Below are 24,315 nucleotides of genomic sequence, written 5' to 3' on the forward strand. Positions count from 1 at the left end.
GAGTTGGGATAACGGTCTATTAGGGAGTTGGGATAACGGTCTATTAGGGAGTTGGGATAACGGTCTATTAGGGAGTTGGGATAATGGTCTATTAGGGAGTTGGGATAATGGTCTATTAGGGAGTTGGGATAACGGTCTATTAGGGAGTTGGGATAATGGTCTATTAGGGAGTTGGGATAACGGTCTATTAGGGAGTTGGGATAATGGTCTATTAGGGAGTTGGGATAATGGTCTATTAGGGAGTTGGCAAAGAAGCTAAGTGTCACCGGAGTGGCCAGGCTTAGTGTGGTCTGGCTTTGGCTCAAGAGGCTTTATGTGAGAAAGGGCGAAGCATCTAAGTAAGCTTCTAGTAAGATATTTTTCCTTTTTTTACATAGCTAGACTGGTGAGAATGTGCCTAGGATCAGTGGTATGAGATGCGGGAAATTCACATCTCCTGTCTCCCTGTTAGCTACATCTGCACGAGGTGCATCGAGATGCAGCTCCTTAGAGGCTGTGTTAAGGAACTGGTGCTGCAGCTCAATTAACTTCGGCTCAAACAGGAAAATGAGAAAGTTACTGGGAGGTAGCCACCCCTAAGTTGCTGGAGTCAGGTGCCTGTCAGGAGAAGGAAAGGGAATAGGCAGCCAGTACAAGGAACCCCTGTGGCCATTCCCCTCAATAATCATGCCTCTTTGGATACTGCCTAACTTCAGTGGCTGGGAACATGTTGTAATCCATTATTAAGGATGAGCTGTTGGGGTATTTGGAGGCAATGGAAGTCCAAACAAGCTTGGGATGCATACTTTTCAAAAGCCATGGGCACGTAAAGACATTGACCACAAAGGCTAATTGAATTTTAGTTTTTACATCCAGAGTATAATGGAATAAACTTTGCACGACACCAGCACAAAGTTTTATTTCGACCAAGTTCGGTTAACAATGAAGGAAGGACCAGTACAGTGGCCTGGTACAGACTCAGAAACAAGACCATCCCTTTAGAAGAGGAATCTTTTTAGCCAGAAAGTGGTAAATCTGTGAAATTCATTGCCAAAGATGACTGTAGAGGCCAAGTCATGGGTATATTTAAAGCTGAGGTTGATGGGTTCTTGATTAGTCATGGCATCAAGGGTAACAGGTAGAAGGCAGGAGAATGGGTTTGAGAGGGATAATAAATCAGTTATGATAGAATGGCCGAGTGGACTCAATAGGATGAATGCCCTAATTCTGCTCCTTCGTCTTATGGTCTTATAAATAGTGCAAATATATGTGTTTTTTTCCCCTCTGTAGCTGGGTGAGATTAGAACTAGAGGTCACAGGTTAATGTTGAAAGGTGAAATATTTAAGGGGAAATTGAGATGGAACTTAATCACTCAGATTGGTGAGAGTGTAGAATGAGCATCAGTGGAACTGACGGATGCAGATTCATTTGCAACATCTAGAAATTTGGATAGCTATGTGGATGGGAGGTATATAGGGTTATAATCCAGATGCAGGTCTAATCTGGGATTAGGCAGTAAAATAGGTCAATAGACTAGATTGGCCATCTAGTTTTTGTGCTGCATTGCATGGTTTGTACGACATTGTGGGCTGAAGGGCCTGTAATCTGCTGTAAATTTCTATGTTCCATGTATGGAAATGCAACTTCTTGCTCCTTGTTTATCAAGATATTATATGATTATTCCATTAAAATATTCATGGGCTCTGCTTCCATTGTTAGTCTAGCTGTATTTCAATAAGGATAAGTGTTCAGAATTCTTGGGGCAAATAGTATGGCTGAGCTGCCCTTGACAGGGATAACGGTGATTATTCAGTTTTGCAGGCAGGGTTAACAGTGAGCAAATGGACTTTTAAAGAACATCCTCTACATAGCACCATCCAGAGACAGAGAAGCAGTTTCAGCGACAGGTTACTATCGATGCAATGCTCCTCAGACAGGATGAAGAGGTCAATACTCCCCAATGCCATTAGGCTGTACAATTCAACCGCCAGGACTTAAGAACTTTTTAAAAGCTATTATTAATGCTTTTTGAGATAGTGATTTAGATGCATATCATATTTTTTTACTGAGTTAAGTATTGTATGTTATTAGTTTTGCTACAACAAGTGTATGGGACATTGGAAAAAAAGTTGAATTTCCCCATGGGGATGAATAAAGTATCTATCTATCTATCTAAAGCTTCAGAAATATTCTAACAGGAAGAACTTGCATTTTAGTGTGATCCTTTGTGCTTTTTCAATTCATTCCATGTCTGAACAACGCACTGATCTTGTGTTAAAACCAAGAGGACATTTCAGACCACCAAACTGCCATCATCCATCTCAGCCTGTCGTTATTCATTCCATGGCTTGAGTAAGGTACAGTTAGATGGAGTTTAAAGGTGCTTGCATTTTCCCACTAACCACAACTAAACAAGGGCACCCTCTACTGACAGGTCCCGAGTCAGCTAGTTTCAAGATCACCAGTTGATCCTAAAGCAGATGTGCATATATTTTAGAAAGATGTAATGAGAGTTCTTTCAAATATTTAAAAAATTTAAACACAACAATTACTTTTAGGTAAATAAGATAAGACAAATTTGTCATTAGATAAGACAAAATCTGAGTCATCAACAAATGGGTTCATAATACACAAAACAGCAAGATTTTTGTTCTTGTACGTACTTCTTAAGTGATCTTGACCAAGCCCATTGATATTCAGTATTAACAGAACAAATGACCTCTTTTCTATCAGTGGTTAAAGAACACGGAAGCTTAAAGCAGACTGACTTCCTGCTGTTTCCACATTTCCTTTTCACTGCTATGGAGTTCTGTGGCAGATGAGACTCTTGTAGGAGGCTGGCAGGAGTCGTATTAGTAAATATTAATAGGCAAAGTACTTGAGACTGCTTGTAAACCTCATGGAAATCCTTATCTCTGCTGGTGCAGGACTCACATCAATCATCACACCCTGAGGTTCCTCAGCATCCTCTCTCTGCATTTACTGTATTGTTAGCAGACTTTCCTTATCAGTAGCTGACTCCCATCACCCTGTCACCTATATTCTGCCCAAAATATTGCCTTATATATGTTTAGAAATTGCTGGAAAGACCTTAGGGTGTAGGTGTCACGAGCAAAGCTGATAGTTACAACAGTTAGCGACACTTAGTCATTTACACTTAACATGATGCAAGATTGGAGTCACACACAGAGATCACAGGTCAGGCTTGGAGGTTTTACTTTCAGAAAAGGATATGACTGAACTGGATTTACAAGACATTCAAAAGATTCACAATCACTTTTAGAGAGACCAGAATTTAATTACTAAAATAAGTGATATTTTTAAACAGTAATGGCCTTGTCTAAATTATGATGTAATCAAAAGGTTTGGGAAATGTATGCAATATCCATTCTCTTGAATACTGTAATTTTTAGTAACAGACCCTCAAAGTACAGGCAGCTGACTTCAGCAAATGCACACAATTTTAAAAAGTAATCTTTTATTAAAGCCCATTTACACAGAGTGGCTGAGGAGCCATTTTCCAAATAAATCTACATTGAATAGACAAGGCAGCTGAGTGTAGCATAAGGTGCATGAACCGGAATGCACTTTGACTGGATCAGGTACACATTTCTCTCAGTTCTGCTGAGCCATCACAGTGATATTATGTGGTGCAATAGGAAATTAAACTTGCATGGGTCTTAAGCAGTGGTGAGGATAGCTCTCTCTCTTATCTTCCTTTTCCTTTTCTTCTCGATGAACCTCTCAGTTGCATCAGCAAAAAAGGTCACATCCTCTTTCTCTTCCATCTCACGCTGCAAGAACTGTAGTCCAGCCATATTGAAACCAATGAGATCCTGTAAAAGCAGAACCAGAAATTCATACCAAATCCACACTACTCCCAATCAGCTTAACAGGATGCTGTAACTGCTAAATTTCTGGTTGCTTACTCTGCCTGGAGTCAAACAGCAACTCTAAAGCTTTGTTATACAGTATATAGCAGGTCCAATGCAGGTGCGCCTCCAGATGGCCCAAATAATAAATTCTACGCTTTACACAGATAGGATATGCAGGATCTACTGTCATGCCACCTAACATTTATTTTTTCACTGTACATTACTTACCGATGAAGGAATCAGTTTTTCATGTTGCTTCGGTAAGGTTTGGATAGATTAATAGAAGGACCTGATATTTTTAGCAGCTGTTACCTATTTTTACAATTATGGTTCTTTCATTTATTTTTTGCCTTGCTCAGATTTAAAGAGTTGTTAAATTTGTTCAACAAAAATAAATGTTCGCATTAAGTGCTTTTCTCAAAAGATGCTGCATTACCAGCTAAGTATTTCCAGCACTAATTTTGTTTTTTAAAACAGTGATTACAATTATTCCATGCATTTCTACACAATCTGATAAATAAAAGCTTTTAAATCAGCTTTGTGCAAAATGTATAATTTATTTCTAACTCGTTCTAAATGCAGTAAGATTACTTCTCTGTGATAACTTCGAGCCTGGTATAATTACTAAGTGAAACAAAATCTTATCGGAATGCATGCATGATATTCTGCAAACTAGACAACTACTCACTGTTGCTTATGAACAGAAAATGCTGATGAAGCTCAAGTGCATGACAATATGCTCTGTATGACTCCTAAATACAGTCTAATTGAAAAAACGTGTTAAAACATCCCTTAATAATTTTGTTCCTGAATGTAGTCAGTATATTCATTTGGAAATGGTTACCCACTGTTAGCGGTTGTTTGTTGCAGCGGTCTTGATGTTTTATATACACTCTTGGTTTTAGTGTTAATGTATTTTAGAGGTGTTATAGGTTTTTAGATTTTATTTCCTGTTCAGCGCGTCAAATGATAGTCTAGTACTGTAATTTTGTCTCTGCTTACACCTATGATCTATTGGTTCGCTATGGAAGAACTGTATCCATACCTTCATTTCATTGATCTTTCCCATTGTGTTTTTTCTCAAACTGTCAATAACTGTAAGAAGCATCTGATTACTTGTGATCTGTCCAAAATGAATTCTGATGGAAAAAAAATTATACAAGCCATTGGTTAGTTTTATAATCTTGTACCAGAATAAGCAATCAGCTTGATCCCAAATATAGCAGAAACTCAAGAACACTCAACCCTTCTTTACTTCTGAAGAACAACAAAGGTCCCACTTTCAGCTTCTCCTCAATGGCATGGTTGAGATTCTGAATTTCCTGTGGAGAACTGTGGACAACTGCTGAAGTATGCCACTGCAGCCTAACCTAACAGTTCTTTAACCTTGGCCTCCACAACAGTAACAATACAGACCAGTAATAAATTTTCTACATGTATATCACTCATTCATGCACCCTCTTTGACCACAAATTATTCAAATGTTCTGGTTAAGGTTCACACAATCAGCTTTGGGCTATGAATGGTCAGAACGTACAGACATTAGAGACAAAATTTTCACATCATTGATATTCACTAAATCCAGCTCTAGTTCCACAAACAAGAGTGCCTTTATTGTTATGTGTATTCCCGCTATACATGATTTTTTTCTGAAGTTGCTCGGCGCACAGAAGAATTTGATTGAACCAAGCATATGCAATAGCCATGAGGAAGAAAATTGTGACTGCAGCCACACTTACTCATTGAAAGACAATCCACAAAAACAACAATTTATGCAAATTCATTTCCTTTTCTTTGTAAAAGAACAAAAGGGAACAAATTTTGTGTGGAAGGTAAAGAAGAATCTAAATATTTTATTCTAAGTACTTACTTAAGAAGAAAGAAAAGGCATCGGCAAATGAGTTCGACCTCTAGAGAAAGTTGAATGTACTCATTAAATAGAGTTAGCAGATCAGGGCTGTAGGAAAATGGCAGCACAAGCAATGATTCCTCCAGTTCACTGGAAAAAAGCCAAGGTAAGGATAAATGGTCAAATGGTAAGCGCAATTCAAATTGGAAGTGCTCGCAACTTTAGATTAGTTTCCCTACATTTTTTAAATATTTCAAGACTGATGAATATTTATAAACATTAAAATCAGATTTTTCATTATTATTCTTTTTCACTAACTTCAAATTTTGTCCCACAGGCAAAATGCTATGATACCAGAATGCTTAACTTAGGGATTCAGTGGCATATTTCTTATGATAGTTTACAACAATTTCAACACCTGAAGTAATAGTCCAGATCAGCCCTCATCCCTGCTGCATGGTCTCGACCTGAAAAGCTAACCTATACCTTTTGCCACCACAGATGCTGTTTGTATCACTTAAGATTTTCCAGCACTCTGTTTCTGTCCCAGGTTCCAGCATCTGCAGTCTTCTTTCACTTTCCATGACTCTCTGAAATGGCTAGATCAACAGCACCTAGATCAGCAGCGATTTGGGCCAGGCAATGAAAGCTTAGCTTACCTGCGGCACCTGCACCTCACATTTAATGAACATCAACTCAGTGCATTAATTAGGAAAATTACACTACAAAATAGAATCCATATTTTGAACTGCTGTTCCCTTGTCACTGTCCTAGAGTGACACTGAAGATTATGTGCTGAAATTGTTGATATGGGACTAGAACACAGAAGTAAAGTCTACAATGTGTTTGATATGAATAAAGGTGTTACATTGTCACTCACCTTGACTTGACTTTTCGAATAACGTCCAAGACGTAACGTGAAGGCTAACAAAAATGTAAATGTAACAAGATAAAGAAAGTTTAATACTAAATTATTAAACATACTGCAAGCTAAAAACATAAAGGCATCAAAAAATTTCCATTAGCACAGGTAAACAAGTAACAAAATAGTTTGGAACTGGAAAATTCCTTTCATGTCTTTATTAGTACTATCTTAAAGCAAATCCTAATACTGCACTCAAAATCAATTAGACAGCTTTTTTCATAACAATAGCATTATATTAAATGAGGAATAAATTTTAATCATCTGTAACTATAACAATGTAATACTTTCCTAAGAAGATATAAAGAAGAATTAATTATGTGAGTTTAAAGAAGTTCAAAACATTCACAATTTCAGAGAACACCCCGTCACAAAGTGAGACAGGCTGGTCCTGGACTCAGTGTTGGCAAGGAGTGGAGCCTCTCTCACTCCACCTCTTGCCAACACTTTACTCCAGATTGATCCAAATGATACAAACTATGGTCATTCAAATGGAACGTCACATTTGATGACATTCCTCTCACTTTTCCAATTTGACTGCTGGATGGACTACTGCATAATAGTTCCCAGTTTGGAGATCTCATGGTGCGAATATGTATTCACCCTGCAGCATCCTAAATATCTCAGAGGAAGAAATATCTTCGTCCATGCTAGTTCATGCTCCCAGTCATGCATCAGGCTCTTGACTCTAACTAAGGCACAGCAAAAGTCACACAGCATGTTTCCATTAATAATTCTCTACCCTCCATTCCCTCAAACATCGCTCTTCCTAAAGGTGCCTGTCAGCCCAATAATCACAGTGCCTTTTACCGACTATTTCTCAATCTTGAATGAAATCACAGTCTACAAAGTAACTCAAAACTAACAGGTAAACTGTTAAATATTTCATAATAACAAGAATAATAAAAGTACTGGGGAGGATTAACTACTCACAGAAATATTTCCAAATGCAGCCAGTATAGGGTTGGTAGGTAGTGGAAGCTGAGATGAATAAAGACAATGCAAGTTACCTTCCACAACACGAACACAGCCAACACTGATGTGAAAATGAGACATGCAAGGTTGCTAGGCTGGAGTTATTACATTTGTTATTTACACAAAATGAAAAAAGATCATTCTCTAACCCTGACAAAGTTCTGATGAAGGATCATTACACTATTATTTTGGGCAACGACATGAAACTATTGTTGTTCACAGTAATTGTTGTGCAATTCTACTGGGAAGTAAAAAGAAAACAGCTGAACTTACAAGCTACTTACAAATGAACCCCATGACAAAATTATCTAAAATTCACATCCTTTGTTGCAACATACCAGTTATTTTTCAAAGCTACACTAAGGCCTAATTATTGCTGAGGCAAAGCAAACAGCACTAAAACCACTGATAGTATATTGTGACTCACCAGCACATTTCAAGATAAAGGTTTTTAAATGAATTAAAATGGAAAATGTTATATTAGAGTTTCTATATAAATTTGTTTTACTGCACAATTTATGAGGTATTTTTGCTTCTTGCTTAGCTGCACAAACCTTCTTTAATATGAATGGCTGCTCATCACAGCTGCTGTACACTAGGAACAGCTTTGCATTGGTGCTTGGTCGTGGACGTGAGAGAAGGCATGTTATTTTGCCATGATCACTGGAACTTTGAGAGCAGACACTTGGAAGGCAAAGGCAAATTCTGACCTAATCTTTTTTCTTACTTTGCTGACATTGTCAATCAATGCTTTGAAACAAACTAAGAGGCCAATAATATGTGGATATGGTTCCTTTTCTTAGCTTGAGGGTGACTCGCTTCCACTCCAGTTCTATGGATTCTGAGGTGAATAATGAGACAAATACAGTAGTTGCAGATTCTGCCAAAAATGGGGCAGGAGACTCTTTGCAGGATTGGAGAGTGGGTAATCTGGGGGGGACTGCTCTTCTCCTATTGCCTTCACTAGGCTTCCGTGTGCTCTATAGAGCCTTAGTCCTTACTGCAATCCCAAATTTTCCTTCTCCTTTTGAGCAGTCAAGGATCAGAATCCCAAGAGCAAGTGGAGGTGTGGTGCTTTTACAAGGAGGCTTTGAGAATATCCTTTGCCTCTGATTACCTGGCTATAACAAAGCTAGGTACATCATGTGTATTTTAGGAGTCTGGAATCAAAATCAGGTTTGATATCACTGGCATATGTCTTGAAATTTGTTACCTTTGCAGCAGCAGTACAATGTAATACATAATAATAGAAAATAAACTTGAAATACAGTAAATATATATTTTTAAATAGTTAAATTAAATAAGTAGTGCAAAAACAGAATTAAAAAGTAGTGAGGCACGTGTTCATGGGTTCAATGTCCATTCAGAAATCAGATGAGTAGAAGTTGTTCCTGAATCGTTGCGTGTGTATCTTCAGGCTTCTGTAGCTCCTTCTCGATGGTAGCAAAGAGAAGAGGGCATATCCTAGGTGGTGGGGGTCCTTAATGATGGGTGCTAGCTTTTTGAGGCATCGCTCCTTGAAGGTGTCCTGGATACTGTCGAGGCTAGTGTCCTTGATGGAGCTGACTAATTATAGAACTCTCTGCAGGTTACTTCGACCAAGCAAAAGAATGCAGTCATTGGATTTTAAATAGGGTTTTAACGATGAGAGTATTGGCCTAGGAGGACACCTAGACACTGTATTTGGATGGTACTGTGAAAACAGTGTGTTATGTACCCCTAGGGTTCATTTTTTCTGTGGACTGTCACTTTAAAATGCTGAGAGGATGAGACTGACTTTTGGACACTGTTGGATTTCTACTGACTACAAAATTGCTTAATTACTATGTGAGAGAGGTGGAGTTATTTGATGGACAATGAATGTTTACATTTTTTCTGCGGCTTGTTTTGAATATACAAGGACACAGAGACACACACAGTTAGAGTCGAGATGGTTTCGGTCAATGAAAGAGAACAGTGAGTGTGGTCGCTGGTTTAAACTTTCAGTAGCCCAAAGGGGTGAGTTGAGATCGATCCAGAGTATTGATAAATGACTCTCACAAGTTCTGCAACTAGAAGAAGCTTACAGGAAGGAGAGGAGAGGAAGGTTTGAAACAGAAGCAACCTAATGACAAAAAGATCACTGTTTGGACTCTCTCTCTAAGTAGCCCGTGACGATGAGTTTGATTCCATTCGAATACAAAAGTGTGATTGTCACATAGTTAATCCACAGGAGTGGGTTCTCTGGTGAGGGGGAAACCTTTGTGAATACCACTTGTGCGTTTACCCTTGTCTGGGGTGTGGTATTTCACTGAGGAAGGCAACCCTGTGGCGAGTTATCTCGCATGTCGTGGAACTGGATAAGTGGCTATCACGTTGAGTGGTTGGGTAACCTTGTGGAATCTACTGGTGTGTCTACCCTTGCCTGGGTGGTGGTTTTCCCTGGAAGAGGATCCCTTTGTGATAAGCTACTGTTGGTGATAATCCATACGTGGATTCTGTTTGAGGACCCTGTGACCACCAGTTTGCGATGTCCCACAGCTGAATTCGGGGGTGGTACCACTCGTGTTGGAAGGATATTCATTGAAGATCACTGTCGGCGATACTTCGTGTGTGGAGTGGAACAACTTTGGAGATAAAACCTACTGCTATTGTTATTTTGTATTGCTGTGGAATATCGACGTAGTAGCCTTCTCACAACATTCGCCTTTGGATTACAAATATCTCGTATTAATTAATTCTGAGGATTGAACTGAACTTTCTTACATACCATTCTAAGACTGTAACTCTTGCCACCTGAGTTTGAATAAGTTTGGGAACTTTATTTACTCCTCTATAACACTAGAACACTACAGCACAGTACAGGCCCTTCAGCCCTCCATGTTGTGCCAACCCATATATTCCTTAAAAAAATATGAAACCCACACTACCCCATAATCCTCTATTTTTCTTTCATCCATGTGCCTGTCCAAGAGGCTCTTAAATACCCCTAATGTTTTAGGCTCCATCACCATCTCTGGCAAGTCATTCCAGGCACCCACAACCCTCTGTGTAATAAACTTACCCCTGATGTCTCCCCTAAACTCCCCCCCCCCCTTAACTTTGTACATATGCCCTCTGGTGTTTGCTATTCATGCCCTGGGAAACAGGTACTGGCTATCCACCCTATCTATGCCTCTCATAATCTTGTAGACCTCTATCAAGTCCCCTCTCATCCTTCTATGCTCTAAAGAGAAAAGTCCCAGTTCTGCTAACCTTGCCTCATAAGACTTGTTTTCCAATCCAGGCTACATCCTGGTAAATCTCCTCTGCATCTTCTCCATAGCTTTCACATCCTTCCTATAATGAGGTGACCAGAACTAAACATAATACTCTATAAGTGTGGTCTCACCAGAGATTTGTAGAGTTGCAAAATGACCTCTCTACTCTTGAACTCAATCCCCTATTAATGAAGCCTAACATCCCACAGGCCTTCTTAACTACCCTATCAACCTGTGCAGCGACCTTGAGGGATGTATGGATTTGAACCCCAAGGTCCCTCTGTTCATCCACACTCTTAAGTAACCGACCATTAACCCTGTAGTCAGCATTCTGGTTTGTCCTTCCAAAATGCATCACCTCACACTTATCTAGATTGAACTCCATCTGCCACTTTTCTGCCCAACTCTGCATCCTGTCTATATCCTCTTGTAACCTTCGACAACCTACAACTCCATCCACAACTCCTCCAATCTTCGTGTCATCTGCAAACTTACTCCCCATCCTTCCGTCTCTACATCCAGGTCATTTATAAAAATCACAAATAGCAGGTGTCCAGGACAGATCCCTGTGGCACTCCACTAGTCACCAACCAGAATACTTTCCTTCCACTACTACCCTCTGCTTTCTTCCTGTAAGCCAATTTTTTATCCAAACAGCCAAGGTTCCACTGATCCCATGCCACTTGACTTTCTGGATGAGTCTCTTGTGGGGGACCTTGTCAAATCCCTTGCAAAAATACATGTAGACCACATCTACCACCCTACCCTCACCAATTTCTTTTGTTACCTCTTCAAAAAACTCAATTAGGCTTGTGAGGCACAACCTTCCCTTCACAAAGCCATATTGACTATCCTTGAGTAGACTGTACTTCTCCAAATACTCGTAGATCCTATCCTTAAGAATTCTTTCCAATAGTTTGCAGACCACCAACGTAAGACTCACCGGTCTATAGTTCCCAGGATTCTCCCTATTACCTTTTTTAAACAAGGGAACTACATTTGCCATTGTCCAATCCTCCGGCACCTCCCCTGCAGCCAAAGAGGATTCAAAGATCATAGCTACTGCTCCAGCGATCTCTTCTCTCACTTCCCACAGCAACCTGGGGTATATCACATCTGGCCCTGGGGACTTATCAATCTTGATGTTTTTAAGAAGATCCAACACTTTTTCTTCCTTAATCTCCACATTGTCCAGCACACAGGCCTGTTCTATTTCGACCTCACCCTGATCAAGGTCCTTTTCATTTGTGAATACTGAAGCAAAGTATTCATTTAGGATTTCCCCAACCTCTTCCGCCTCCAGGCACATTGCCTTCTTTATCCTTTAGCGGCCCCACCTTCAATCTTGACATCCTTCTGATCTTCACATATGCATAGAACACCTTGGGGTTCTCCTTAATCCTACATGCCAAGGCCATCTCATGCCCCCTTCAAGCTCTCCTGTCCTTTCTTAAGCTCCTTCCTGGCTACCCTATATTTCTCATGAGCCCCTCCTGCTTCCTGCTTCTTATATTTAACATATGCTTCCTTCTTCCTCTTGACGAGTTGCTTCACGTGTTTTGTCAGCCAGTTCCCTTTTCCGACCATTTTTTCCTTGTCTCAGTGGGACAAACCTATCCTGAACCCAGCACAAGTGGTCCCTAAACTTCCTCCACATTACTTCTGTGCTTTCACCCTTGAACATCTGTTTCCAATTTACTCTCACTAGTTCCTGCCTCATCCCTTCATAGTTAGCCCTTCCCCAGTTAAGCACTTTCCCATTTTGTCTGTTTTTATCCTTTTCCATAGCTATGCTGAAGCTAAGGGAGTTGTGGTCGCTTTTGGTTTCTATATTTGGTAGTTACTAATAAAATAGTGATTTGTTAACAGCAACACCAGACTCCAGGGGTGTCCTATTGCTGCTGATACTTTTACAGGGTTGCATGTATGTAACAAGTGTTGGTGCTATCTCTTGAGAGGAGTTCTGAATGGAATAGATGGCATTTAATTATTGCAACTGGACCTTGCCCAAACTTCCAGGATTGATTTTGGCTAAATCCCTCAATTCTCTCCACCTCGTATTCCATTGATTTCATGATAAATGAGAGCCAAAAATTTAGAATTCAAGGGGGATGAAAAGTTACTTTGAAAAATTACTTTACTTTATTTACTTCACTAACTTACACAAAATTAGAAACAAGACCTTATAAACCAATTTTAATATTAAGGTTGAGATTGAAAGCTAACTTAATCTTGTAAAATCATCACATGATAATAGGAAGAACAAGTGTTTTGAGATGTGACTAGTTGACAAGATATACAAATCTAAAATTTATTGTTTTGCATTTGTATTGACTTGTCATATAGTTGGCCTCGCTGACTATGGAATAGCATGTTAATAAGGAACTTTGAAAAAAAAAAGGAAAAACCTAACCTCTTTGCCTGCCACTATACAGGCTCTTCTGTGTTCTTCCAGTTTCTTGGTCTCTTCTCTATAAAGTTCAATTGCTTCCATGATCCGCTCAGCCTGCCAAGAACATGGAACAAATGAATCCACTTGGGCTCTCAGAGGTAATGTACTAATCTATTCTATAAATTATAGAAAATATTATTTAGTTTGATGTACTTACAGCTTTAACAGTTTCTATAGTCTTCTTCCCAGCTAACCCTGCTTCCCCTTCTTTCTCTCCAGGAATCTATAAAACAAAACTCCGTCATTTTTATGTTCACAACTTCACAGTCAGGCACATTGATAACGGACTGGAAATATTATAAATAGCATGAATTCAGAAGGAGAACGTTTTTATTAATCTAGTACTTCTGATCAATAATTCTACTTAACATGCACATTATTACAGAAGAATTTCTATTTAACACCCAACACCATCTCAATAGTTATATAGTTCAGGCAGCTATTTTCAAGAATCAAATATTGAGAGAAAACCTGGATATCCACCAAAGCTCTTCTGTATTCATGTCAAGAAGGTTAATGAGCTTCAGTGGATTATGTAAAGAACCAAAATTTCCCATTTAGAAATAGTACTACAGAACTCCTTATTGACCACGTATGATGTGGCAATAAAACAGACTAGAAGCAGGAGACAAAGAGATGGATTTTTTAATACTCTGCAGGTGAGAGAAGCTCAGTTTATCACCTGCAGCCTGACAATGCAATTGACTGATTCCCAAGGGACCATTATAAATAGTGCACTAAAAAGCTACTGCATCAGTGAAAAACTCACCACTGGTTCATCTCCTTTTCCCACACTCTCTTCGAATTCTGCTTCTCTTTGCTGTGGGAAATTAACAACAATTAATTTCCAAAATGCAAACAGTTCAGAAATATAACAACATCTGCTTCTATACACAACTGCCAGTTCAATCTTTCTAAATGCTTCCTGTAAGATGGCGGTGCGTTTGGACACAGCGGCTTCTATGGGGCCAATCAAAGGTATTATTGTCTTTGTTTAATGTATTTTTTACGATCGCAACACTCAGCTGGGCATCAAGTCTACTCATCAGCAAGTTCTTCATTGGCGGAGAAACTGAAGGAGTTGGACTTGGTGCAGATCGCACGGCTGCCTGTGACAGAGAGGCGTTGGAGGAGTCAGTGTGCAATGGAGGTATGCAGTCTAACAGCAAGTGATCGTCTTAGTCGTTTTGTGATCACAAGACCCTGCTGGACATTGCTAACGTGGAATGCTGCAAGTCCGATTCACTGGTTTATTGGTGAACGATGGGGAGCTGCGTTGCCTTCATCGTAGCGAGGACCAGGCCTCAAGCTGTAATGTCACCTGCCTGCAGCCGCCCAGGAGAGCCACAAGCGTCAGAAGGCAAGATGTACTGTGTTCAGCTGCGGACCGCCGCAACATTCATGAACTCATGGATTTGGATTTTTTTTTTTGCGTGACTATATTTTATTGCTGTCTTTTATGTGCTATGTGTGCCTTGTGCTATGTATGATAGTTGGCAATGCGTTTTACACCTTGATCCTGGAGTAACACTGTTTTGTTTGGCTGTATGCATGCACATTCATGTATAGTTGAATGAAAGTTAAACTTGAAATGCTGGCAGAGAAATCATGAATGATCTGCTTTTAAAATAGTTCTTGCTCAATAAAGATTTAACTTAAAGATATAGATTCCTCCAATGTCCCTACGAGATTGGCCTTTTTTCTCTATTTATTCTGGCAAGATTTTGCAGCCCATTTCTCTGCTTTTTGACCAAAACGTGAGCCCAAAGGTTACCGGGAAAAATAAGCCAAAGTGACCAAGAAAACCATTTTCAATGGGTTGGGGATAAATGGAAGGGAAGTACAAAACATATTTCCCCTCCATCCAGATATTCAAAGATCTTTCCATCATTACAACATTGATAATGCTGGTAACAGCTGAAAAGCATTGAGTCCATTACATAAGCTGTGCATAATTTAACTTTTTACAAAAGTTGAGCAAACATTGTGACTTCTTGAAGTCAATCAATAAAAGTTTGAATTTGTCTAGATTGATACCGTTTCTACCTGGAGACTCAAGAGACTGGAGAGACTGGAATCTGGAACAACACACAAAATGCTGGAAGAGTTCCTGCTCAAGTCCTCAGTAACACCTATCCACCTATTTCTCAACAACCTGTTTGTCCTGAGCAACATTGTGAAAATGGCTTCCACATACCATACATGTTGAGAACATCCATCTCTACCTCAATATTATTTTTCTCACCCCAACAAATCAGGGGTAATGGATAATTTCAGATGGACCGTAGAAGTTAAAAGCAGCTTTTCTGTGGAGTCTCCTCAAGGGCAGTTAAAGATCGGCAGCAAACAGCTGCACTGCTAGTAATGCATGATTCTGAAAAATCATTGAATCAAACACACTTCTTGTCCAAAATTCAGCGCTAGATAAACAGGAATTTCCTCCATCTAAGTGCTACACAGAACTAAGGTAACCATAAGTAATATTCTTCTCCCTATCCACCATTTGTAATGAAGCAAGATCATTCGTAAACTTTGCATTATACTTCATCTTTAGATGAATTTCTGATCTCTCTCCCTATGAACAAGGTCACCTGCTTCCATCTTCCTTACACTCCTTCCCTGTGCTCTATCTCAGCACATCTGATGCTGGAATTCTCACCTATGCCATTGTTTTTGTCAAGCCTAACTACTCTGAGCATTTACTTTGCAACCCAGTTCTTCTGCTCTACCACAGATTAATTCAAACTTGCACCTTACCTTATTCAACCCCCATCTGTGCTAATGATACAAATTAACTTCCGGTCTAGTAATGCTTCAGTTGTGAAATTCTCATCCCTATTTTTCAATTCCTCCAACATTTTACTTCTCCACCATCTTTGTAATGCCAGTTCTCCAATATTTCTGTCCTTTTAATCATCATACCATGATATGCAAACATCTAAGCTCTGGAATTCTCTCCCTAAATCCCTAATCGTCTCCACCAACCTTGCTGTTAAGGTGCTATTTAAATCCCACTCAGATAAAGTTTTAGTCATTATAATTCACACATGTCCGGTGCTCCCGCAGCCTCCTCTACACTAGCTTAAATTGTCGTAAATTGGTGGACTGCTTCATTGAGCATCTCCACTCCATCCGCCAAAAGCAGAACATCCCAGTGGCCAAATATTTTAATTTCAATTCTCATTCCCATTCCAACATGTTGGTCCATGGCCTACACTTGGGCCAAGATGAGGCCACCCTCAGGGTGGAGGAGCAACACCTTATATTCCGTCTGGGTAGCCTCCAACCTGATGGCATGAATATTGATTTCTCCTTCGGGTATAAAAGACTTCCCTCCCCTCTTCTTCTATATCCCACTCTGGCCTCTTACTTCTCCTCACCTATCTAACACCTCCCTCCTGGGTCTCCTCCTCCTTCCCTTTCTCCTATAGTCCACTCCTCTCTCGTATCAGATTCCTTCCTCTCCAGCCCTTTACCTTCCCACCCACCTGGCTTCACCTATCACCTTCTAGCTATCCTCCTTCCGCTCCCCCCACCTTTATGTTCTAGCATCCTCCCCCCTCCTTCTCAGTTCTGAAGAAGAGTCTCAGCCCAAACCATCAACTGATTGTTGGACCTGCTGAGTTCCTCCAACATGTGTGTGTGTGTTGCTTTGGAATACCAGCATCTGCACATATCCTCGAGCTTATTTGTTGTAATATTTGTTTTGAAGGTTCAATGTCAAATCCTAGTTGACAATGCTCCCTCCTGCAAAGTTGGGGAATTATTTTTACTAAAGGTTAACAATGATTTTCTAAGAAATTTATAAAACCTGAATGGTCTCAGCCTAGTTCTCCAAGAGCAACAGCTGTCAGCAAATAGACAGAGTTTGTTGGTGGAGAATGCAGATGGACCTCTGTGCTCTGCCATGGCATCGCTCTGCCCTGTTTGCACACTGTGCCTTCAGCTCTCTGCTTGCAGTCTGGATCCTAGCTCATGTTCTGCAGTAATGGCTGAGCCAGATGCCAAACAATCAGGCCTATTTCATCTAAATCAATATAACCCATTTCTCCTTGAACAACAGTAAATGACACATCACCATTTCTCTCTCTTCCTCCAGAATAATTGGTTCTCTCGTTCGGTCCCACAGTCGTAGAGATTTATCATGAGAGGACGAAACTATGTGATCTCCATTTGGGCTGATGGCCAGACACCAGACCTCCCCGTGATGTCCCTATAGAAAACAGAAAACAATCATACTGGATCAAGTAGGCTTGCTGATTTATAGTGAAACTGTAAGTGGCCACATTTCCTCAGCAGTTACCAGGAACTACACATTTAAAGAACAATAGAGAAACCAGTTCCTGTGGAATATCAGTCTATAATTCCAATCATGATGCTGTTTTAGACTTAATTATTTATAAACCAGCCAAATCAAAATTCAAATGTTTTATCTACCCACGGTGATCCACCTTCAACATTCCCAGCACCTTTTGCTTCAAACCAGATTTACAAACCTGCTTCTGCTCCACATTGACAAATACAGTACTGTGCAAAGATCTGTGAGGCTTTAAAACTCCTTTACTCAGAGTGCTGTGGAAGTGAGTCATGAATACATTCAAAGCTAAAATCAATAGATATTTATGGAGATTGGGTGACAAAGTGGATTTGAGACAGATGTTTAGCGACTATCTTACTGAGTGGTGAATTAAAGTGCTCACGTGAGTCATTTACTTCCATTTCTTATCATCATTTGTCTTAGTCTAGAGCAACAATTTTGCTACTGCTACTAATCAATACTAATCATTACAAACTCAATGCAAGAATTCATTTCCATGTTATAGTCAGAGCAGCTATTTTTTGTAATTATTACAATAAACAATAATTATAAATTCAAAAGCAGCTAATTAGAAGGAAATTAGAAATGCGTGCAATAAAGGAACAGTAGTTATAATGGGTGACTTCAATCTACATATAGATTGGGTGAACCAAATTGGTAAGGGCGCTGAGGAAGAGGATTTCTTGGAATGTATGTGGGATGGTTTTCTGAACCAACATGTCGAGGAACCAATGAGAGCAGGCCATTCTAGATTGGGTATTGAGCAATGAGGAAGGGTTAGTTAGCAATCTTGTTGTGCGAGGCCCCTTGGGTAAGAATGACCATAATATGGTGGAATTCTTCATTAAGATGGAGAGTGACATAGTTAATTCAGAAACAAAGGTTCTGAACTTAAAGAAGGGTAACTTTGAAGGTATGAGACGTGAATTAGCTAAGATAGACTGGTAAATGATACTTAAAGGGTTGACAGTGGATATGCAATGGCAAGCATTTAAAGATTGCATGGATGAACTACAACAATTGTTCATCCCAGTTTGGCAAAACAATAAACCAGGGAAGGTAGTGCACCCGTGGCTGACAAGGGAAACTAGGGATATTATCAAGTCCAAAAAAGAAACATATAAATTAGCAAAAAAAAGCGGCACACCTGAGGACTGGGAGAAATTCAGAGACCAGCAGAGGAGGACAAAGGGCATAATTAGGAAAGGGAAAAAAGATTATGTGAGAAAGCTGACAGGGAACATAAAAACTGACTGTAAAAGCTTTTATAGATATGTGAAAAGAAAAAGATTGGTCAAGACAAATGTAGGTCCCTTACAGTCAGAAACAGGTGAATTGATCATAGGGAACAAAGACATGGCAGACCAATTGAATAACTACTTTGGTTCTGTCTTCACTAAGGAGGACATAAATAATCTTCTGGAAATAGTAAGGGACCGAGGGTCTAGTGAGATGGAGGAACTGAGGGAAATGCATTTAGTAGGGAAGTGGTGTTAGGTAAATTGAAGGGATTAAAGGCAGATAAATCCCCAGGGCCAGATGGTCTGCATCCCAGAGTGCTTAAGGAAGTAGCCCAAGAAATAGTGGATGCATTAGTGATAATTTTTCAAAACTCCTTAGATCCTGGATTAATTCCTGAGGATTGGAGGGCGGCTAATGTAACCCCACTTTTTAAAAAGGAGGGAGAGAAAACCCAGGGAATTATAGACCGGTGAGTCTGACATCAGTGGTGGGGAAAATGCTAGAGTCGGTTATCAAAGATGTGATAACAGCACATTTGGAAAGAGGTGAAATCATCGGACAAAGTCAGCATGGATTTGTGAAAGGAAAATCATGTCTGATGAATCTTATAGAATTTTTTGAAGATGTAACTAGTAGAGTGGATAGGGGAGAGCCAGTGGATGTGGTATATTTAGATTTTCAAAAGGCTTTTGACAAGGTCCCACTCAGGAGATTAGTGTGCAAACTTAAAGCACACGGTATTGGGGGTATGGTATTGATGTGGATAGAGAATTGGTTGGCAGACAGGAAGCAAAGAGTGGGAGTAAACGGGACCTTTTCAGAATGGCAGGCAGTGACTAGTGGGGTACTGCAAGGCTCAGTGCTGGGAACCCAGTTGTTTACAATATATATTAATGATTTAGACGAGGGAATTAAATGCAGCATCTCCAAGTTTGTGGATGACACGAAGCTGGGCGGTGGTGTTAGCTGTGAGGAGGATGCTAAGAGGATGCAGGGTGACTTGGATAGGTTAGGTGAGTGGGCAAATTCATGGCAGATGCAATTTAATGTGGATAAATGTGAGGTTATCCACTTTGGTTGCAAGAACAGGAAAACAGATCATTATCTGAATGGTGGCCGATTAGGAAAAGGGGCGGTGCAACAAGACCTGGGTGTCATTGTACACCAGTCATTGAAGGTGGGCATGCAGGTACAGCAGGCGGTGAAAAAGGCAAATGGTATGTTGGCATTCATAGCAAAAGGATTTGAGTACAGGAGCAGGGAGGTTCTACTGCAGTTGTACAAGGCCTTGGTGAGACCGCACCTAGAGTATTGTGCGCAGTTTTGGTCCCCTAATCTGAGGAAAGACATTCTTGCCATAGAGGGAGTACAGAGAAGGTTCACCAGATTGATTCCTGGGATGGCAGGACTTTCATATGAAGAAAGACTGGATCGACTAGGCTTATACTCACTGGAATTTAGAAGATTGAGGGGGGATCTTATTGAAACATATAAAATTCTAAAGGGATTGGACAGGCTAGATGCAGGAAGATTGTTTCCGATGTTGGGGAAGTCCAGAACGAGGGGTCACAGTTTAAGGATAAAGGGGAAGCCTTTTAGGACTGAGATGAGGAAAAACTTCTTCACACAGAGAGTGGTGAATGTGTGGAATTCCGTGTCACAGGAAACAGTTGAGTCCAGTTCATTGGCTATATTTAAGAGGAAGTTAGATATGGCCCTTATGGCTAAAGGGATCAGGGGGTATGGAGAGAAAGCAGGTACAGGGTTCTGAGTTGGCTGATCAGCCATGATCATACTGAATGGCGGTGCAGGCTCAAAGGGCCGAATGGCCTACTCCTGCACCTATTTTCTATGTTTCTATTAGCTCCTTGAGGAAAGTCTTGAATGTTTAACTAGATAATGCAACTTCCACTGAAGTTGTACTTACTTCCAGAGTTTGAATGTGCTCAAAATTGTCAGCATCCCACTGTTTGATTTTCCTGTCTTTCCCAGCAGTGAAGAAGAGATGAGTTTTTGCTACAAACTTCAAGGACATTACACTGCAGGGAAATAGAGAAAAAATGGCTTTTCTAAGTACTTAATCTTTCCTTTAGTTATACAGAATTTACCATTTTTTGTTGTGTAACCCTAAAATTGCTGGAAGTTGACTGCACAACAAATAATTATCACATGCAGTTGATTTATCTCTCCATAAAAAAATATGGTTCTGAAAAGCACCGTGTCAAATTTCTCTTTTTAAATCTGCATGGTGCTTTATTTTTAACCGTTTTTATTATTTTCCTCTCCAACCATTCCTGCTCCAATCCCTTGTATCTTTATACTTTTACTGAATACTTTCAATTCAGATTCTTATTTTTACTGTGTTTATTTAGGCGCCCTTTATTAGACATTTGTCAGTACTCATAAATTTAAAAGGTATTCCTTTAAAAATGCTTCAACTTTTTGAACCTTAAAGTACTTATTTTTCTAGACATCAATTCCAACTTCGCGTCCTCTTTCCAACATACAAAGCAAAAATGGAATGGCATAACTCACGAAGGCTAGCCTGAAATGATACCTAATAAATGTATGTCTAAGCTCAGATTTCAAAAATCAACGTAACAGAAGTCTTCAGTTCCCTTACTGTAAATAAACTGTGTATTACCATTCATATGCCCAAACAGCATGCAAAGTATATTCATTCATATGAGCAGTGCACTTAGCCCATTGCTACAATTGCGTCTAATGCTGCAAACTAACATTTAGTTATTGCTGCTTTTATATACGAACTCAGAGAGACCCTTGTGTACAATTTCCCAGTACAGTTTAATGCAACAAGAATGGCAATCATTACCAAAACCATTCTTTGTGTTGAAGCAACAATCAATTGAAGCCACAGGTGACTGCTCCTCCTGTGATCTTGATAAAGACATAAATCAGGAATAATGAACTCTTCTTTATTGTGAAACTACCCTTACCTGTCATCATGAGCAAAGAGTGACCTGTGGCAGTCACCAAATTCCAGTCCCCAAATCTTCACATTCCTGTCAGCTGAACCAGTTGCTATCAGAGAGCTATCCTAGAAATTATAAATTAAGAACGATACATAAATAAAATAAGGAAGGATATATAAATAGAAAATGCTCATTGGAAGTACCTTACCAATCCTCACAAAGCATTAAGTTAAATAACTACAACCCCTCTGACCAGACAGGTAAATGTTGTAACAATTAATACTGTTCCATAAAGAAATGTCAGGTCCAATACAAAATAGGTTACGGTGACCCTGTTCACTGTTCCAAACAGCCCACACACAACTCATCACTGTGTGCTATCCTATTTCATTAGATCGTTCTCTATTCTAAGCAGCCCCATTTATGACATGCCAACCCACTGTTCACTGCTTTGATCTATGCCATCCATTGTTTCTCGTCTGCTCAATCCATCTTTCACCACTCTTCCCCTGCCCACTCACTCTAATCTGTGCCATCTACTGCAAAGTTTGCCGCATTTCACTGTCCAATCCAACCTTCAGAGTGCTCTCCTCGATGCAGAACATTTACTCATTGGTATCATGAAAAATGGAGTGGGAGGTTGTTTAACTTGAAGAAAACACATTGGTCTTACAGGAATAGAAAGCCCTACACTCAGAGGATACTTCTTTTAAGATAGAATTGTTAGTTAGAAAGCACACCATGAGCATGATGTCAATTATACTCTACAATCTTGCAAATAGTTGGATAGCAACAACTTTCAAATTCACAGTAGAAAATCTGATGGAGTAGAATGCAGACTGAGGGCAGAAAAAACTCCAGATTTATCTAATATTAGTAGATGATAGGTCAATGGTGAATCATTGCTCAATTACGCCTAAGCCTATTTTGCTTTTACTTTATGAAAAAAACTTACTTGTTTAGTTAGAGGTAACCAATGGAAAAAAAACTATCCCAATATTTTATATCAATTTGCTCTCCTTTTATTCCACAATATACACTAATACTGAATAGAAACAAGCAATGGAGAACACACTTACATGAGAGATATCCATACAAAGCACAGGTAGCTTGTGTCCATAAAGAGAGAGGAAAAACTGTAGGAATAAACAAAAAGAAACATAGAAACTGGTGTTTTTCCCTTTCTGATCTCATTAATTACAATTTTATTTCTACTTGCAATAATAAACACCAATATTCAAAAATGTTATTTTTAGCTACACTTAAAATCTTTTGCACCAAGGAAACATGTTTCAAGTCTGCTGGTTTATCCAATACCTTTAACTATATACAAAGTAATTCAATGGTTTCCCGTCCACCATGAAATCAATGTACACATACATTTCATTTATCTTCGCATGTCATGCCACTGTTTATCTTATCTACATCAGGTAGTTACACAATATAATTCTCACCGACAACCACAGCATTAATGATCACTCATCCTTGGGAGTTATGAAGAAATTAAGACCTTCTCTAAAGTGTGCATAATACAAAGATTTATATAGGGTACATCTACACTATAAACTCAGCATTGGTAGCAAGTGATCAATGGCTTTGCACAGACACTAAACATCTAGATGAGTTGTCAAAGCCCAAAATTAGTTTGAAGTGATAGGATACTCTCTTCTCTGGAATCTTCTGTTCTGTTGTTGCAGTGTCAAGCCAGTACAGACTTAGTAATTTTCATAATACATTTGTTTGGAGGATGTGGGCATCTCCATCGGTGACATTTATTGCCCAACCACAATTGCACTTGGAACAGTGGTGGTGAACTGCCTCCTTCAACTAAAAAGTGGCAACTCTTTGTGTGCAGCTCTGATGAGAATCATCAAATATTTCAGTTTAGTACTACAACAGCTGAAATCCAGTCACAGCCATATAAGCAAAATTGTTTTAAGACATTAAAAAAAATCTATCAATCCTCAGAACCGGCAGACCCCAGATGTACTTCACCTTTTAGAAAAAGAGGGCCTATCTGCAGATACAATTGAAATATAGTGTCCTTAGACAGCCACATCCAACTATCCTGCTGGTGAATGTACAGTCTCTGGAGAGTAAAACTGAAGACCTCAAAGCAAGATTGCTGTACCGGAGGGATATCAGGGACTGCTGTGTACTTTGCTTCACAGAAACTCCCTCCTGCCAGTTTGGATGCAGCACTGCAGCTCGAGGGCTTCACTATTCACTGCAATGACAGGACAGTTGAGTCTTTTAAAGGTGGAGTATGCTTCATGATTAACTCATTGTGGTGCAGTGAAATGGTGGTTCTGTCTCAATCCTGCTCACCAGACCTGGAACATCTAGCAGTCAAGCGTCATCCATTTTATCTGTCAAGGGAGTTTTCTGCTGAGCACCATAATCAGGAGGGAAAAAAAGATCAGCCACGATTGAACGGCTGAGTAGACTCGATGGACGAAATTGCCTAATTCTGCTCCCATGTCTTTATGGTCTTATGATCAGCAATCATGAAGTAAAGCACCCTGATGCC

The 24,315-nt window shown here is 39.7% G+C and overlaps 1 protein-coding gene across 5 annotated transcripts in view; it reads right to left on the reverse strand.

Annotated features, from left to right (window-relative positions):
* Window positions 1-3,438: 3,438 nt before the first annotated feature.
* wdr3 (WD repeat domain 3) overlaps window positions 3,439-24,315 on the reverse strand; it is a 57,100-nt gene continuing 36,223 nt past the window's right edge. For all 5 annotated transcript variants that reach the window (XM_073045414.1, XM_073045415.1, XM_073045418.1 and 2 more), the window contains exons 16-27: window positions 22,865-22,921; window positions 21,810-21,910; window positions 20,780-20,891; window positions 17,371-17,505; window positions 14,062-14,112; window positions 13,450-13,515; window positions 13,254-13,346; window positions 7,560-7,607; window positions 6,585-6,628; window positions 5,726-5,854; window positions 4,901-4,994; window positions 3,439-3,816 (exon numbers count right to left, since the gene is read on the reverse strand). In XM_073045414.1, the coding sequence (XP_072901515.1) occupies window positions 3,661-3,816; window positions 4,901-4,994; window positions 5,726-5,854; window positions 6,585-6,628; window positions 7,560-7,607; window positions 13,254-13,346; window positions 13,450-13,515; window positions 14,062-14,112; window positions 17,371-17,505; window positions 20,780-20,891; window positions 21,810-21,910; window positions 22,865-22,921 (1,086 nt within the window). In that variant the 3' untranslated portion in view covers window positions 3,439-3,660. The remainder of the gene's footprint in view (window positions 3,817-4,900; window positions 4,995-5,725; window positions 5,855-6,584; window positions 6,629-7,559; window positions 7,608-13,253; window positions 13,347-13,449; window positions 13,516-14,061; window positions 14,113-17,370; window positions 17,506-20,779; window positions 20,892-21,809; window positions 21,911-22,864; window positions 22,922-24,315) is intronic.

The sequence above is a fragment of the Hemitrygon akajei genome, chromosome 5 (genome assembly GCF_048418815.1).
Source record: "Hemitrygon akajei chromosome 5, sHemAka1.3, whole genome shotgun sequence".
In the NCBI taxonomy this organism is placed as follows: Eukaryota; Metazoa; Chordata; class Chondrichthyes; order Myliobatiformes; family Dasyatidae; genus Hemitrygon; species Hemitrygon akajei.